The sequence below is a fragment of the Oncorhynchus gorbuscha genome, linkage group LG23 (assembly GCF_021184085.1).
Source record: "Oncorhynchus gorbuscha isolate QuinsamMale2020 ecotype Even-year linkage group LG23, OgorEven_v1.0, whole genome shotgun sequence".
Lineage (NCBI taxonomy): Eukaryota > Metazoa > Chordata > Actinopteri > Salmoniformes > Salmonidae > Oncorhynchus > Oncorhynchus gorbuscha.
In genome coordinates this window covers 54,687,549-54,703,906 of record NC_060195.1, presented here as the reverse complement: position 1 = coordinate 54,703,906, position 16,358 = coordinate 54,687,549, and the positions used below count along the sequence as shown (strand labels likewise).

At 40.5% G+C, this 16,358-nt stretch overlaps 1 protein-coding gene across 3 annotated transcripts in view; it reads right to left on the bottom strand.

Moving 5' to 3' along the window:
- Positions 1-1,590: 1,590 nt before the first annotated feature.
- The window catches only part of LOC124011262 (glutaminase kidney isoform, mitochondrial-like), a 35,024-nt gene continuing 20,256 nt past the window's right edge, over positions 1,591-16,358 (bottom strand). For 2 of the 3 annotated variants that reach the window (XM_046324460.1, XM_046324459.1), the window contains exons 4-17: positions 11,721-11,850; positions 11,516-11,595; positions 10,276-10,439; positions 8,780-8,838; positions 5,699-5,731; positions 5,527-5,585; positions 4,886-4,952; positions 4,712-4,762; positions 3,677-3,853; positions 3,197-3,328; positions 2,987-3,079; positions 2,689-2,750; positions 2,316-2,456; positions 1,591-1,799 (exon numbers count right to left, since the gene is read on the bottom strand). In XM_046324460.1, coding sequence (XP_046180416.1) covers positions 1,643-1,799; positions 2,316-2,456; positions 2,689-2,750; positions 2,987-3,079; positions 3,197-3,328; positions 3,677-3,853; positions 4,712-4,762; positions 4,886-4,952; positions 5,527-5,585; positions 5,699-5,731; positions 8,780-8,838; positions 10,276-10,439; positions 11,516-11,595; positions 11,721-11,850 — 1,405 coding nt within the window. In that variant the 3' untranslated portion in view covers positions 1,591-1,642. Of the gene's footprint in view, positions 1,800-2,315; positions 2,457-2,688; positions 2,751-2,986; positions 3,080-3,196; positions 3,329-3,676; positions 3,854-4,711; positions 4,763-4,885; positions 4,953-5,526; positions 5,586-5,698; positions 5,732-6,666; positions 7,721-8,779; positions 8,839-10,275; positions 10,440-11,515; positions 11,596-11,720; positions 11,851-16,358 lie in introns of those variants that run through there. The other variant, XM_046324461.1, reaches the window with a different exon arrangement.

Below are 16,358 nucleotides of genomic sequence, written 5' to 3'. Positions count from 1 at the left end.
ACAAATCATAATAGTAACACCATTGACACGGCTGTATCCATGAAGTGATAAATCAATGTTTCGAAGGGTTTTATGTTTTGCCCTAAAATTTTACTGAGCACAGGTGGGAAACATGTCTGTAAAGAGCACATGGCTGCTGGTTGAATTGTATTGTATTGCTCCTGAGGCGTGTGATATCCTCTCTTTTTTTTAAGTCGCCGACTAGACTTCATTATCAGGTGGCGCAAACGTACAGAAAAGCTTTGGCTGACACCTAAATAAATAACACCCTTTCTACTCCAAATTAAAATAAGGTTATTGAACAATCAATAAAAAATGTATTTGTTATTTTGGAGAAAAAGGTGCAAAAATGTCTAGCTGTCGAATAGCAAACCAACAAAACCATACTCATTCCACATAATGCCATACTTTGAATTCATATGAAGCTCCTGGGCCTAAATTAAAAGACCAGAGGTCTTAAATCATAGATAACCTGGTCCCAGATCTCTCTCTGGTCTGTATAGCCAGTGTCATATACAGCACAAACAGATTTGCAACCAGGCTCCCTAGATCTGTGAACATGTGGAATAGTTTATGTCATGCATTCTGCCTCATCAATAGAGACAAACTTAAGCCTAATGCACAGTGTGTGGACCCATTTCTACCCATTTCCTTCAAAAGCTGTGCCAGTGAGAGTCACTTGATTTCACTACAGATAAAATAGTATTTACACTGAATCCATCTACCTCTGATATTATATTAATTTCAGGGATATACACACATGACATAAATGTACATATTATCTGATGGATACGTTCAGGTTTTACACACTGTTGTACATAAAGAGAAATGTTTTGTGCATTTAAATGTAGAAAATACATTCCACATAGTGCCGACACACACTGAGGGAGAATTGCGCAGTACGACATAAAAAAAGTGAAGCGAAAGGAAACAACCAAAAAACTAAAAACATCTGGGAAAAAGTCAAAGCTCAATATATATATATATATTTTAAACACATTGTTGTCTATCAAATGACAGAAATACAATACTTTTATACAAATTCAAAAATACAGTACTATCGACAGTATACGTGACCTACCACTGACGTGACAAATGGACCACACACTTACAGTAAGTCTTCCAGATAGTTAATGTGGCCATAGAAATAGAATGACTGGAAAGAACCAAGCCTCTCAGATCACATACATACATATATACATACATATATATATATGTATATATATATATACATACATATATATATATGTATATATATATATATATATATATATATACATATATATATATATACATATATGTATATATATATATATATATATATATATATATATATATATATATATGTATATATATATATATATACATATATATACATATATATATATATATATATATATACATATATATACATATATATACATATACATATATATATATATATATATACATATACATATATATATATATATATACATATATATACATATATATACATATACATATACATATATATATATATATATATATATATATATATATATATATATATATATATATATATATATATATATATATATTTCAATGGGAACGTCCGTTCTAGTTATTTCATTTCTATGGATAGATAAGAGTATTAATTGGCTCATAGTAGGCCGTCAATGTTCTTCTCCGCTGTCTCCTTCTCTTTGTCCTCATTGGCGCCCCCCGGTGGACTGTACTTGTTGTTGTAGTCCTGGAGCATGGTCACAACGTCGTGGTGTCCAAAGTGCACTGCCTCTTCCATCGGTGTGTTACCCCACCTTGATGGAACAGACAAGAGACATTGTAAACACGACTCTTAAAATGGACACGTTTTACATGAGCTACGTTTCCATCCAATTGGCGACAGATTTTCATACAAATATTCTCAAATCTGCATAAGAGGTAATATATACATGTATGTCAAGCTCATCACCATGCACTTTTACCACCCTGTGAAGTTCATTATAACTTATTTCACCTGTAGCCTAATAAACTGCATGCTTTCCCAAGTCGTAACGGGAGGACCACACAACATATCCTTGTGTGGCTCCAAGTTTCCCCATCTTGTTTTTGGTTTGTTGACATTTGGAAAGCTTAATGACACATTTGCTGTTTTCATTCGGCCTGCCGTGACATTTCTTATCCGACATGTACTCATAAAAAAGTGGGATGGAAAGCTGGTTACAGACAAGACACTGGTTGTAAATATGTCTTCTCGTCCATTGGAGACATTGAACCTTAGCTACATTGACAGACACTGGGTGGTCTTTGGGGGCCATTGAATCTAAGCTCACCTGTCTTTGGGAACAGGGTTGACCCTGCATGCCTCCAACAGGAACTTGACCACCTCCACATGTCCCTCTGCTGCAGCCACATGGAGGGCTGTCCTGGAGTCATAGTCCCTCTGCTCCATGTCCATGGAAGACAGAGCAAACCTGGACACATTCCACAGAAGGACAGTGATGAGCACAGTACAGCAGCCAAAATAGCGCACACACCACCTCTAGTCCCCAAGTAGACACACAGGGAAACCTCACAAGGTCTCGGTCTGACACAGGGACAGATTTGGAATTTACTCTCCAAGATGTCAAAACATGACATATTTCCTTTCATGGCTTATTTTCAAGGCCTTGTTGGACAACATGGAGATAATGCAGTGCTGTGTACCTCCTCAGTGCAGACACATCGCCAGTGTACGCAGCAAAGAGAAGATTGATGACCGACTTCACCTGAAAGACAACAGAGAGGCAGCTGGCGTCAGTTTGCACGTCAACCACTTTCCTTTAGCACTATCAGCATCTTCCAGTGGATGGCACTGTTGCTTTAAAAAATAAACACTCAGTCCAACGACAGCCTTTTCAAGGGAATACGTCGACTACATGTACATGGAGGCACCTTGGTGAACGTAGGGAAGTAGAGAAAGAGCAGAGAAGGAGCGAGAGGCTCCCAGTAAAACTCGGCTCACCCTTTGGTCTCCTCCCTCCCTGCGAGGATCCAGCTTCTTGACAAAGTGCTTCAGGTTGTCGTAGTTGTGGAAGTTGCAAAGGGACACCAGATCCTGGAACCAGAGCAAATCCCTGTCAGGCTTTCTGCTGCTTTTCTAATCATCAATCAATCAATGAATTAGATCAGTGACAGAGAGACAACAGAGTGAAAACCTATCAGCTTCTCGTACCGTGCAGAACTGGATTCCTCGTACACTGTTACCCAGCTTGTCCAGTGGAGGGGACCAGCACATGATACCCATGACGTTGGGCACCACCAGCAGGATGCCCCCTGCCACGCCCGACTTCGCTGGAAGTCCAACCTGCCAGAGACAGCATAGAGGAAGAGGTTAACAGGGAGTGCAGACAACAGTGTCAAAACAGATCAGTGTAAAGGAACAGCAGTGGATGGACAAACACCATGGAGTAGGAACTGCAGTGTAATGTGTAATGCTTAAACGGTGGCAGACTGGAGACACAGTGGGAACAACGACAAAGAGCAGCAGGCCAAACAGACAGTAGGAAACAATGCTAAACTAGGGGGGTGGCTAGGAAAATAAAGGGGACTGGAAATGGGAATTCTAACTCAAATCTGGCGCAAAGTCTGTTGTACATGGTCCCTGTCAAATCAACAAATACAAGTATTGAAGGAAGGAACTTGGGAGACTCACGTGGAAAGCGAACTGTCCCGAGAAGTCGTACATGCCGCATGAGTGCATGAGACTCAGGGTGTTCCGTACCGCCTCCGGGCCCAGCACGCGCTCGCCTGTGATTGGACAGAAGCCGCCGTTGGCCAGGGTGGCCGCCATGACGCTGGCGCTTTCACAGGTCACCTCGATGGAGCACAGCTGGAGTAGAATAGAAAACTGTTAATATACCATCGGGAATAACAGCTGACAGAGTGAGAAAAACACAAACAGGATGTTTCTCCATTGAAATGATACAGCTTCAAACTTGAACCATGTTCAGAAAAAAATACTCACTCAATTCCCACACCAATTTACCATACATACATACACTGTCATCACAGCCAGTGTTGTCTATGTATACAGATGACTCAACACTACACACGTCAGCTACTAAAGCGAGTGAAATAACTGCAACACTTAACAATGAGCTGCAGTTAGTTTCAGAATGGGTTGCAAGGAATAAATTAGACCTAAATATTTCAAAAACTATAAGCATTGTATTTGGGACAAATCAATCACTAAACCCTAAATCTTGCAACGAATAATGTGGAAACTGAGAAAGTTGAGGTGACTAAACTGCTTGGAGTTACCCTGGATTGTAAACCGTCATGGTCAAAACATGTTGATACAACAGTAGCTAAGATGGGGAGAAGTCTGTCCATAATAATGTGCGATGGGAGGCGCACAGTACTACATAGAGCCATGACTACATGGAACTCTATTCCAAGTCAGGTAACTGATGTAGAATCAGATTTAAAAAACAGATGAAAATACACCTTATGGAACAGCAGGGACTGTGAAGAGACTCACACACAGGTACAGACCCGCAATACACACACACACACGTACATTGTAATATTGTTGCATGGTGGTATTAGACATTTTGTACTGTAGATATGTAGTGGTGTAATAATGTTATGTGCATACTGTTTTATCTTTTTGTTTTATGTGTGATGTAAGTGCCTTCATGTGTTTGGACCCCAGGAAGAGTAGCTGCTGCCAAATACAAATACTCACCTGGAAGTAGAGGTCTAAAATGGAGGTCATGTCTGTCCCCTCTGGAAAGCACTAGAAAGAAACAGTGATTTGATTTGACAGTCAGACAATGCCTAGTAAAAATGTCTTCAGTGATCTAGGAAAGGTACATTTGATTGATGTACAATGTGTGCGCTTGTTTCAGCTGTCGCCAACCTTCTTCTCCTTCAGGTAGTAGCCAATAGCAAAGTTCCGATCTCCAGACTCCCTCTCTGACTGGAATCTGGTTGCAGAGAGTTGTGTTGTTAGTTAACCGACACACACAGTTAACATTTGAAGTTCGGAGTTCTGTTTCAACTAAGTTCAATTCCAATTTGGAATCCAATTCTACTTCCCAAACCAGTAAAGCTATTTGTGTTGTTGACATAGCCGCTATTTGTGTTGTTGACATAGCCGCTATTTGTGTTGTTGACATAGCCGCTATTTGTGTTGTTGACATAGCCGCGGGAAGTCGTTTGGGGGTGGGGGCGGTGGCGGTGCAACAAAAAACGCTAGCTATATCGGTCTGCTAACACAGGACTACAGTTGACTACTTTTGAGAATTGTATGAATTCAGCACCCCTACTTCCCCTATGGTTTTTGATGTTGTCCAGGTCAAGATTTATCTCTATGGTTGTTGTTTTTGTGATGTTATTCTAAAGCAGAATAAAGTACTGTCTGAAACTGATAATCGTACTAAAAATGCGATTGATGAAAACAACACTGATGAATAACTAAGGCATGGCACCTGGCCAATGGTGGTGAGCCCAAGGTGCTGAACCAAACCACAACCCCAGTTCTTCATCTTGAGAACTCACGTGGCATTGCTGAAACCCACATACTCGTTTCCTGCCAGCTTGTTCATGAAGTTCATGACCTGCAATACAAAGTCCAAAAGGTCAAAGTGTACCCATCATAACGAAGACGATCATCTCAAACAGTCAGCGCAGCGTCGGTCGAAACATAAAAGAACTGGGTAGCGTTACTTACATAATCAAATTTCTCAGCGTTGCTTGCCCCTTGCTAAAAGAGAAACAGAAGATCACATAAGTATGAATGACTACATTCATGAGATGTACAGTATATTGTATATTGCCTAGCTAGTGGGAATACCTTATGACAAATTCAAATGATTCCTAGATCAATTTACCAACATCATTACAAAACCTAGCAATAATCATTAGACAAAAACAGTATGTACCCTAAAGAAAATACATTTAGTCCTAATATAAAAAATATTTAGGATTACTGGGCAAGTAGCTAGATGGAGATGAAATTAATCCCTAATTAAAGAGTCAAGGGTTTTGAAATGAGAAAATAATCTACCAAAAGACAATCAGGAAAACAATGTGTAGACCATTCTACCAGACTGTTATGGGGATAAAACGCACCACAGGTAAATGCAATTCCTTATATCTGCAATTCTGCATAGACAGGCATACGTGAAGTTAATCTGTAGTAGTGCAAGTAGCCTATGTACTGTAGGGGTGTCTGGGTGTCTGTTGAAAGTTAGTGATGTTTGCTAGTGTGTGGCTGATCCTGTGTGATGTAGAAGGTTATGGATCTATATGTGCAGATTAATTAGTGATGTCCTCCCTTGATATTGTGGAACACACTGACTTCTGGGATATGTAGTGTAAGCTGAGGAGAGGAGGTACTACAGAAAGGAAACGTTATATTTAACTCTAATAATACAAATAGTGCAAATAAACCAGTTAAATACATTCAAACACTAAAACACAAATAATCGATCATCTAAAAACAAAATGGCATGTTTGTCCTATCATGATTTTGAAAAACATGTTTTTTGTTTTGCCTTTGTTTATTATCCAGGTTATAAGCAGTTTGTAAACCGTTTGTAAAATGCAAGTGACAAATAGCAACTACTACAACTGCAGCTTCTTTTAACAAATCCAGATGTTGTTCAATGGGGGAAATAATTTAAGTAAAAGAATTACCAACGTCATTGACCTGTGGCAGTGGTCATAATTTCCCACAGATCTTAATGCTGTAAAATATGCAACAACAAATAAACCACAAACGAGGCTTCAAAAATACATTACAACGTTCCCATAGTTTAGTCCCAGATTTACCATACGAGAACCACACTCCGAGAGACAGATCTGGTCTATATTACTGAATACATTAGATTAGAATTAGAATGTGGGGGCATCCAATCAGTGGATTGATTATTGAGCTCACCATTAGCAACCTATACAGTGATTGGTTTAAGGTTATAATGAAGATTTGAAGTAGAAAGATACCACATTATTACCCTGTCAAGTCAAATGACTGCCATCCAAATAACCAAATGACTAATACGCTACAGATGTAGGATCTTACTTTTATCACTCACTGCCGGAAAAAAAGGCTTCTAAAGTTAGTCATTTCCACTTTAAAATGTCAAGACTTGATTTGCCAGAACAAAAACTGTATCAACCCCTACAAAAAAATGCCATTAATTATAATTCACATCATAATTCACATTTCCTGTTGCTGCAGGATTATTTTCCTGCTGTAGCAAACTGGCTCAAGTTAAGATCCTACATCTGTATATCACTAGGTGTAATATTTTATGTACTTTTTATGTACTGTACTATGTACCATATTGAGTACATAGTGTACAGTATGATACAAGTATCAATAAAATAAATCGTTAACACTAATTACTATAGAGTTGTTATTCCTGATAGGTGTTACTCCTATAAACTCTTAGACAGGATAATCATACGGCACCTTTCCATCAGAGTTCAACCCCATATCAAACCAGACAGGAAAACTCAAGTCTTCATTCAGTAACTTGGCTTGGTTGCGGTTGAGATTGATGAGTAGCCAGGCCTCATGTATCTGGGTCCGTGTGCCATGTTACGTTGAAATATGGAACAAAGTCCTAGCCTTGTTTTGAAGGTGGTAAGCTAGTGCCTACAACTGTCTTCATCTAAGGCAGACAGTTGTGCTGTTGAAATAGCCCCTGGAGCTATAGATATGGGCTTTTGCTACATACAGTAAGAGAAAAAGTATCTGCAGTAGGTTGGAGCCACTAATTATTGGAGATGAAACCTCGTTTCTGCAGAGAAAAAAGAGAGAAGATCTAACAGTAGTATTTCTATGAATACAATGAATACAAACTAAGCTTACGATACAAACTCTGTCCAAATGACTTCTCTTTTCACGGTATGTGACTGTTGAAAGTTTAGTATGAAACAAACGTAGTTCCTCACGTTGATATGATAAATGGGCTGGTGCTGGGTTATGTAGTAACAACACTACAGAAGACTTATGCACACGATGTACATGTATGTGTCACCTCTTGGTTCTAGTCTTCAGCGAGGCACCTACAATGCCTTGGAGGTGAATGCGTTTTACCCTACAATATCTCATAATAAACACACAGAGAATTGATCACAGTTTCAGCAGCAGAGGGTACACTGCTCCCGTACAGTAAGCTATTTCTAAAATCACTTCCTGACTAATAGCCAATAGCAAAGATGTTCTACTCCTCTCAGCCAATAGCCAGCCAGGTTAGCTTTGCCTCTGCCTGGTCAAAAACACAAGATTTAAGCAGGCGATGGACACACAGAACACACCCACATGTTGATCTTTCATTCATATACCAAAGCAGTTTTACCCATGATTAAATGTATGGCTTTATCTATATGGCTGGGCTGGTTAGACCAATCTGATGCCCGTTGCCTGACACGCTAGTGCTGTCTGTGTGCATAACTGAGAGGCAGGCAGCTCACTGATGCTTTCACCAAACAAATCCCCTTTCAGCAGGATGATCTATAGTCTTAATCTCTCCATATACAATACAGTGCAAGCTGGTAATCTGGCTAAAGCAATGCAGTCCCCCCCATGTTATTTAATGTATTTCAAATGTAATTCAATGCAACTTTGTCACTCCAGAGGTAACAAGGTACGTACAGAATCGACCTTATGTATTATGTAGCCTAGTATTGGTACACCTACCCACAGTACTGAACAAAGGCATGGGTCAGCGTTTCTTTTTGAAACCAATGTTTCCCCCTCCAAAAAACATACATTATTATCTGAACTTCAAACGTTATTTACCTTTAGGAGGGACGTGCACACGATAGCGCCGGCGTTAACCATAGGGTTATGTGGTTTATCTGTGGAAATCGGTGTATGTTACATTACAACACGTTTACAAATGCAGTGGACAGAGTATACGTACAATACACAGCAAGGTTACATTTTCTTCACAATCACCACACACTACTCGACACATTCAATGTGAGAGGCAAATATGCCCAAAGATCATGCAACTTCGATTTAACTTTGAACTTGAAGTGAGGAAAGGAGCAGAATAACAAATCAGATGGATAATGAATGAATGCTGATGGGACCACGGCTGCCTTTTGTAGTCTAAAGACCATACTAGTGATATTGAGGAACACAGCCATGAACTCACAGCCCAGTACTAGCTGTACTGTAGGTCTCTTGTGTTATGCCACTTCCCCTTTCCTTCCCCTAAACCCTTTGAATCTTCTTATGCAATCACACAGAAAACAGGAAGAAACAACACTGCTACCACTGCTAGCAGTTTGCATAAACAGATTAGATAACATGACCAATGGGAGAAAGTGCATCAAAACAAAACTGAAACCCTGTACTAAACCCCGAGTCACAATCTACAGAGCTCAGATAGCATCATTTTCCAACCAACACAGCAATCAGAGCAATGAGTTACATTGCCTCGATTGGATTTGAAACAGACAAGGCTTGATTTGAGAGAGCTTGACAACCGCTGCTCTCCATATACCTTCTGCATGCGCTTCTTACGTGAAGCCGAAATCCACAGGCAGTGAAACATTGACACTGTTGTCATTGCTTTTGTTTCATTGATGAAACCGAGTGGTAAAAAAGATCACATTGCATACGGTGACAGAGGGAAGGAAACTGTGTTCGTTGTTTGAAGTAACTTCTTTGTTGTTGTAATATCGCAAGCGGACGTGGCCGTTTCACAGAGTACGGATTCCAGCTTTAAACCAGGATCTTATCAAAGATAAGGTTGAGGTTGGTGAGGTTGGTGTTATTCTCCAGGTCTATGTAGACTTTTGCAAATGGAGTAGAGCGTATGGACATTGTACTGATTCTGTACTGATTCTATCCGGCTGCACCAACACCTCTCATTAAGATTACACAACAGTACCATGGCAACAGACTGCACCACAGGCTGGATCACCTTGCATTGAATCACATGACAACCCACCCAGAGGGACTACTTTCTCTCAATCAACCCGAACAACTGCCTTGTCCAATGTATGTATACAATATATAAATGATTCTATGAAAGGACAAAATCTTTTCACAGGGTATGCTAGGTTTGAAGTAAAATAGGACCACCTGAGCAGCACTACATTGTAACGAACTCCTCTGTTCTGAGTTCTGCGTGTGAAATGAACAGCCAAACAGCGAGCAGGGGGGCTTCAGACAAACCGGTGCTGCCTGCGACCATAGAATTACAGAATCTCATTCTGGAGCTCTGTAGGTTTTACGACACCAGCCACTCTAGTATTTTATATCTTTATACGTGTGACCCTCACCTTCCTCGTTAAGGAATAGTTTGTTGAAGCGCAGACCGCTGGGCTCTTTGCCGATGAAACGGTGCACATACTCTGTCCCGTGGTCATTCACGGCGATGGCGTACTTCAGAGGCTTTACACACGACTGCAGGCAGAACGGGACTTTGGTGTCACCCGCTGTGTGTCTAAAGAAGGGATAGAGAGAGAGCAGAAGGGATGGAGAGAGAGGAGGGGATGGAGAGAGAGCAGAAGGGGATGGAGAGAGAGCAGAAGGGGATGGAGAGAGAGCAGAAGGGGATGGAGAGAGAGCAGAAGGGATGGAGAGAGAGCAGAAGGGGATGGAGAGAGAGCAGAAGGGGATGGAGAGAGAGCAGAAGGGGATGGAGAGAGAGCAGAAGGGATGGAGAGAGAGCAGAAGGGGATGGAGGGAGCAGAAGGGGATGGAGAGAGAGCAGAAGGGGATGGAGAGAGAGCAGAAGGGATGGAGAGGGCAGAAGGGGATGGAGAGAGAGCAGAAGGGGATGGAGAGAGAGCAGAAGGGATGGAGAGAGAGCAGAAGGGGATGGAGAGAGAAGGGGATGGAGAGAGAGCAGAAGGGGATGGAGAGAGAGCAGAAGGGATGAGAGAGAGCAGAAGGGATGGAGAGAGAGCAGAAGGGATGGATTGCAGAAGGGATGGAGAGAGAGCAGGAGAGAGAGCAGAAGGGATGGAGAGAGAGCAGAGAAGGGGATGGAGAGAGAGCAGAAGGGATGGAGAGAGAGCAGAAGGGGATGGAGAGAGAGCAGAAGGGGATGGAGAGAGAGCAGAAGGGATGGAGAGAGAGCAGAAGGGATTGAGAGAGCAGAAGGGGATGGAGAGAGAGCAGAAGGGGATGGAGAGAGAGCAGAAGGGGATGAGAGAGAGCAGAAGGGATGAGAGAGAGCAGAAGGGATGGAGAGAGAGCAGAAGGGATGGAGAGAGAGCAGAAGGGATGGAGAGAGAGCAGAAGGGATGGAGAGAGGGGATGAGTGGGGGGAGAGGACCAGGAGATAAAGGCAATAAGCAAAGGAAAATGTAAACAATACGAAAGAATGTCTCATTATGTAGGGTAACTAATTAGCTACTTTATAGTGTATGCCATTGTCATAATGCTGCTGTAAGCAGTTTGACAGGAACACTATACTGTACATCCAAATGGAAAGTGTTCCATCTTAACTGTAGAAACACAAATGTAGGCTACTACATGTTTACTGCATGTGAAACATGACTATAGCTGCTGTACCTTTGTCCATCCACAGTGCATATGGACACAGCCCAGAGGTCCGGGCTGAACCTTGCCAGCTGGGGAATGTAGTCAGCCACCTACGCAACAGAAAAGAAGGCAACATATCAACACTTACCATTCCCCATGGGCATTTAATCAGGAAATGATCATCACCACCATCACCACGCAGTCTCACTGACCCCGGGGCCTCTCCCTCACCCACCTGTCCCCCTCCCAGGTGTTTGGCATTCTCATAGAGCGCGTCGATTTCGGAGGCAAAGGACACAAAGTCGGGAATAACAAACTTCTTCCTGAAGGCCTGGGTGAGCAGCACGATGTTGCTCTGGACACACCTGGGAGAGAAAAGGAGACAGTGGTGTTTATGTCAGGTACCAGAATCTCCTTATGACTAGTGTAACACATGGAGTCCTGTGTGCTTCAGTTGGAAGAGCAAGGCCTGGGTCACGGGTTCAATACCCGCTGGGGCTACCGATAAGAAACTCTGTGCATGCAAGTCGCTTTGGATCAAAGCATCTGCTAAATGGAATATATTACTACATTGTTATTGTACATATGATACAGGGAATAGAAAACTGTGAGGAATTAGCTCATAGATTTGTATAAGATGTTATATGACATCAGATATCTATTTACCCTGTCCTATCCCTGCTACTGTATAGAATCAGATATCTATTTACCCTGTCCTATCCCTGCTACTGTATAGAATCAGATATCTATTTACTCTGTCCTATCCCTGCTACTGTATAGAATCAGATATCTATTTACCCTGTCCTATCCCTGCTACTGTATAGAATCAGATATCTATTTACTCTGTCCTATCCCTGCTACTGTATAGAATCAGATATCTATTTACCCTGTCCTATCCCTGCTACTGTATAGAATCAGATATCTATTTACCCTGTCCTATCCCTGCTACTGTATAGAATCAGATATCTATTTACTCTGTCCTATCCCTGCTACTGTATAGAATCAGATATCTATTTACTCTGTCCTATCCCTGCTACTGTATAGAATCAGATATCTATTTACTCTGTCCTATCCCTGCTACTGTATAGAATCATATATCTATTTACTCTGTCCTATCCCTGCTACTGTATAGAATCAGATATCTATTTACCCTGTCCTATCCCTGCTACTGTATAGAATCAGATATCTATTTACTCTGTCCTATCCCTGCTACTGTATAGAATCAGATATCTATTTACTCTGTCCTATCCCTGCTACTGTATAGAATCAGATATCTATTTACCCTGTCCTATCCCTGCTACTGTATAGAATCAGATATCTATTTACCCTGTCCTATCCCTGCTACTGTATAGAATCAGATATCTATTTACTCTGTCCTATCCCTGCTACTGTATAGAATCAGATATCTATTTACCCTGTCCTATCCCTGCTACTGTATAAAATCAGATATCTATTTACCCTGTCCTATCCCTGCTACTGTATAGAATCAGATATCTATTTACTCTGTCCTATCCCTGCTACTGTATAGAATTAGATATCTATTTACCCTGTCCTATCCCTGCTACTGTATAGAATCAGATATCTATTTACCCTGTCCTATCCCTGCTACTGTATAGAATCAGATATCTATTTACTCTGTCCTATCCCTGCTACTGTATAGAATCAGATATCTATCCAGATATCTATCCCTGCTACTGTATAGAATCAGATATCTATTTACCCTGTCCTATCCCTGCTACTGTATAGAATCAGATATCTATTTACTCTGTCCTATCCCTGCTACTGTATAGAATCAGATATCTATTTACCCTGTCCTATCCCTGCTACTGTATAGAATCAGATATCTATTTACCCTGTCCTATCCCTGCTACTGTATAGAATCAGATATCTATTTACTCTGTCCTATCCCTGCTACTGTATAGAATCAGATATCTATTTACTCTGTCCTATCCCTGCTACTGTATAGAATCAGATATCTATTTACTCTGTCCTATCCCTGCTACTGTATAGAATCATATATCTATTTACTCTGTCCTATCCCTGCTACTGTATAGAATCAGATATCTATTTACCCTGTCCTATCCCTGCTACTGTATAGAATCAGATATCTATTTACTCTGTCCTATCCCTGCTACTGTATAGAATCAGATATCTATTTACTCTGTCCTATCCCTGCTACTGTATAGAATCAGATATCTATTTACCCTGTCCTATCCCTGCTACTGTATAGAATCAGATATCTATTTACCCTGTCCTATCCCTGCTACTGTATAGAATCAGATATCTATTTACTCTGTCCTATCCCTGCTACTGTATAGAATCAGATATCTATTTACCCTGTCCTATCCCTGCTACTGTATAAAATCAGATATCTATTTACCCTGTCCTATCCCTGCTACTGTATAGAATCAGATATCTATTTACTCTGTCCTATCCCTGCTACTGTATAGAATCAGATATCTATTTACTCTGTCCTATCCCTGCTACTGTATAGAATCAGATATCTATTTACCCTGTCCTATCCCTGCTACTGTATAGAATCAGATATCTATTTACCCTGTCCTATCCCTGCTACTGTATAGAATCAGATATCTATTTACTCTGTCCTATCCCTGCTACTGTATAGAATCAGATATCTATTTACTCTGTCCTATCCCTGCTACTGTATAGAATCAGATATCTATTTACCCTGTCCTATCCCTGCTACTGTATAGAATCAGATATCTATTTACCCTGTCCTATCCCTGCTACTGTATAGAATCAGATATCTATTTACTCTGTCCTATCCCTGCTACTGTATAGAATCAGATATCTATTTACCCTGTCCTATCCCTGCTACTGTATAAAATCAGATATCTATTTACCCTGTCCTATCCCTGCTACTGTATAGAATCAGATATCTATTTACTCTGTCCTATCCCTGCTACTGTATAGAATCAGATATCTATTTACCCTGTCCTATCCCTGCTACTGTATAGAATCAGATATCTATTTACCCTGTCCTATCCCTGCTACTGTATAGAATCAGATATCTATTTACTCTGTCCTATCCCTGCTACTGTATAGAATCAGATATCTATTTACCCTGTCCTATCCCTGCTACTGTATAGAATCAGATATCTATTTACCCTGTCCTATCCCTGCTACTGTATAGAATCAGATATCTATTTACTCTGTCCTATCCCTGCTACTGTATAGAATCAGATATCTATTTACCCTGTCCTATCCCTGCTACTGTATAAAATCAGATATCTATTTACCCTGTCCTATCCCTGCTACTGTATAGAATCAGATATCTATTTACTCTGTCCTATCCCTGCTACTGTATAGAATCAGATATCTATTTACCCTGTCCTATCCCTGCTACTGTATAGAATCAGATATCTATTTACCCTGTCCTATCCCTGCTACTGTATAGAATCAGATATCTATTTACCCTGTCCTATCCCTGCTACTGTATAGAATCAGATATCTATTTACTCTGTCCTATCCCTGCTACTGTATAGAATCAGATATCTATTTACCCTGTCCTATCCCTGCTACTGTATAAAATCAGATATCTATTTACCCTGTCCTATCCCCCTGCTACTGTATAGAATCAGATATCTATTTACTCTGTCCTATCCCTGCTACTGTATAGAATCAGATATCTATTTACCCTGTCCTATCCCTGCTACTGTATAGAATCAGATATCTATTTACTCTGTCCTATCCCTGCTACTGTATAGAATCAGATATCTATTTACCCTGTCCTATCCCTGCTACTGTATAGAATCAGATATCTATTTACCCTGTCCTATCCCTGCTACTGTATAGAATCAGATATCTATTTACTCTGTCCTATCCCTGCTACTGTATAGAATCAGATATCTATTTACTCTGTCCTATCCCTGCTACTGTATAGAATCAGATATCTATTTACTCTGTCCTATCCCTGCTACTGTATAGAATCAGATATCTATTTACCCTGTCCTATCCCTGCTACTGTATAGAATCAGATATCTATTTACCCGGTCCTATCCCTGCTACTGTATAGAATCAGATATCTATTTACCCTGTCCTATCCCTGCTACTGTATAGAATCAGATATCTATTTACTCTGTCCTATCCCTGCTACTGTATAGAATCAGATATCTATTTACTCTGTCCTATCCCTGCTACTGTATAGAATCAGATATCTATTTACCCTGTCCTATCCCTGCTACTGTATAGAATCAGATATCTATTTACTCTGTCCTATCCCTGCTACTGTATAGAATCAGATATCTATTTACCCTGTCCTATCCCTGCTACTGTATAAAATCAGATATCTATTTACCCTGTCCTATCCCTGCTACTGTATAGAATCAGATATCTATTTACTCTGTCCTATCCCTGCTACTGTATAGAATCAGATATCTATTTACCCTGTCCTATCCCTGCTACTGTATAGAATCAGATATCTATTTACCCTGTCCTATCCCTGCTACTGTATAGAATCAGATATCTATTTACCCTGTCCTATCCCTGCTACTGTATAGAATCAGATATCTATTTACCCTGTCCTATCCCTGCTACTGTATAGAATCAGATATCTATTTACCCTGTCCTATCCCTGCTACTGTATAGAATCAGATATCTATTTACTCTGTCCTATCCCTGCTACTGTATAGAATCAGATATCTATTTACTCTGTCCTATCCCTGCTACTGTATAGAATCAGATATCTATTTACCCTGTCCTATCCCTGCTACTGTATAGAATCAGATATCTATTTACCCTGTCCTATCCCTGCTACTGTATAGAATCAGATATCTATTTACTCTGTCCTATCCCTGCTACTGTATAGAATCAGATATCTATTTACCCTGTCCTATCTCTGCTACTGTATAGA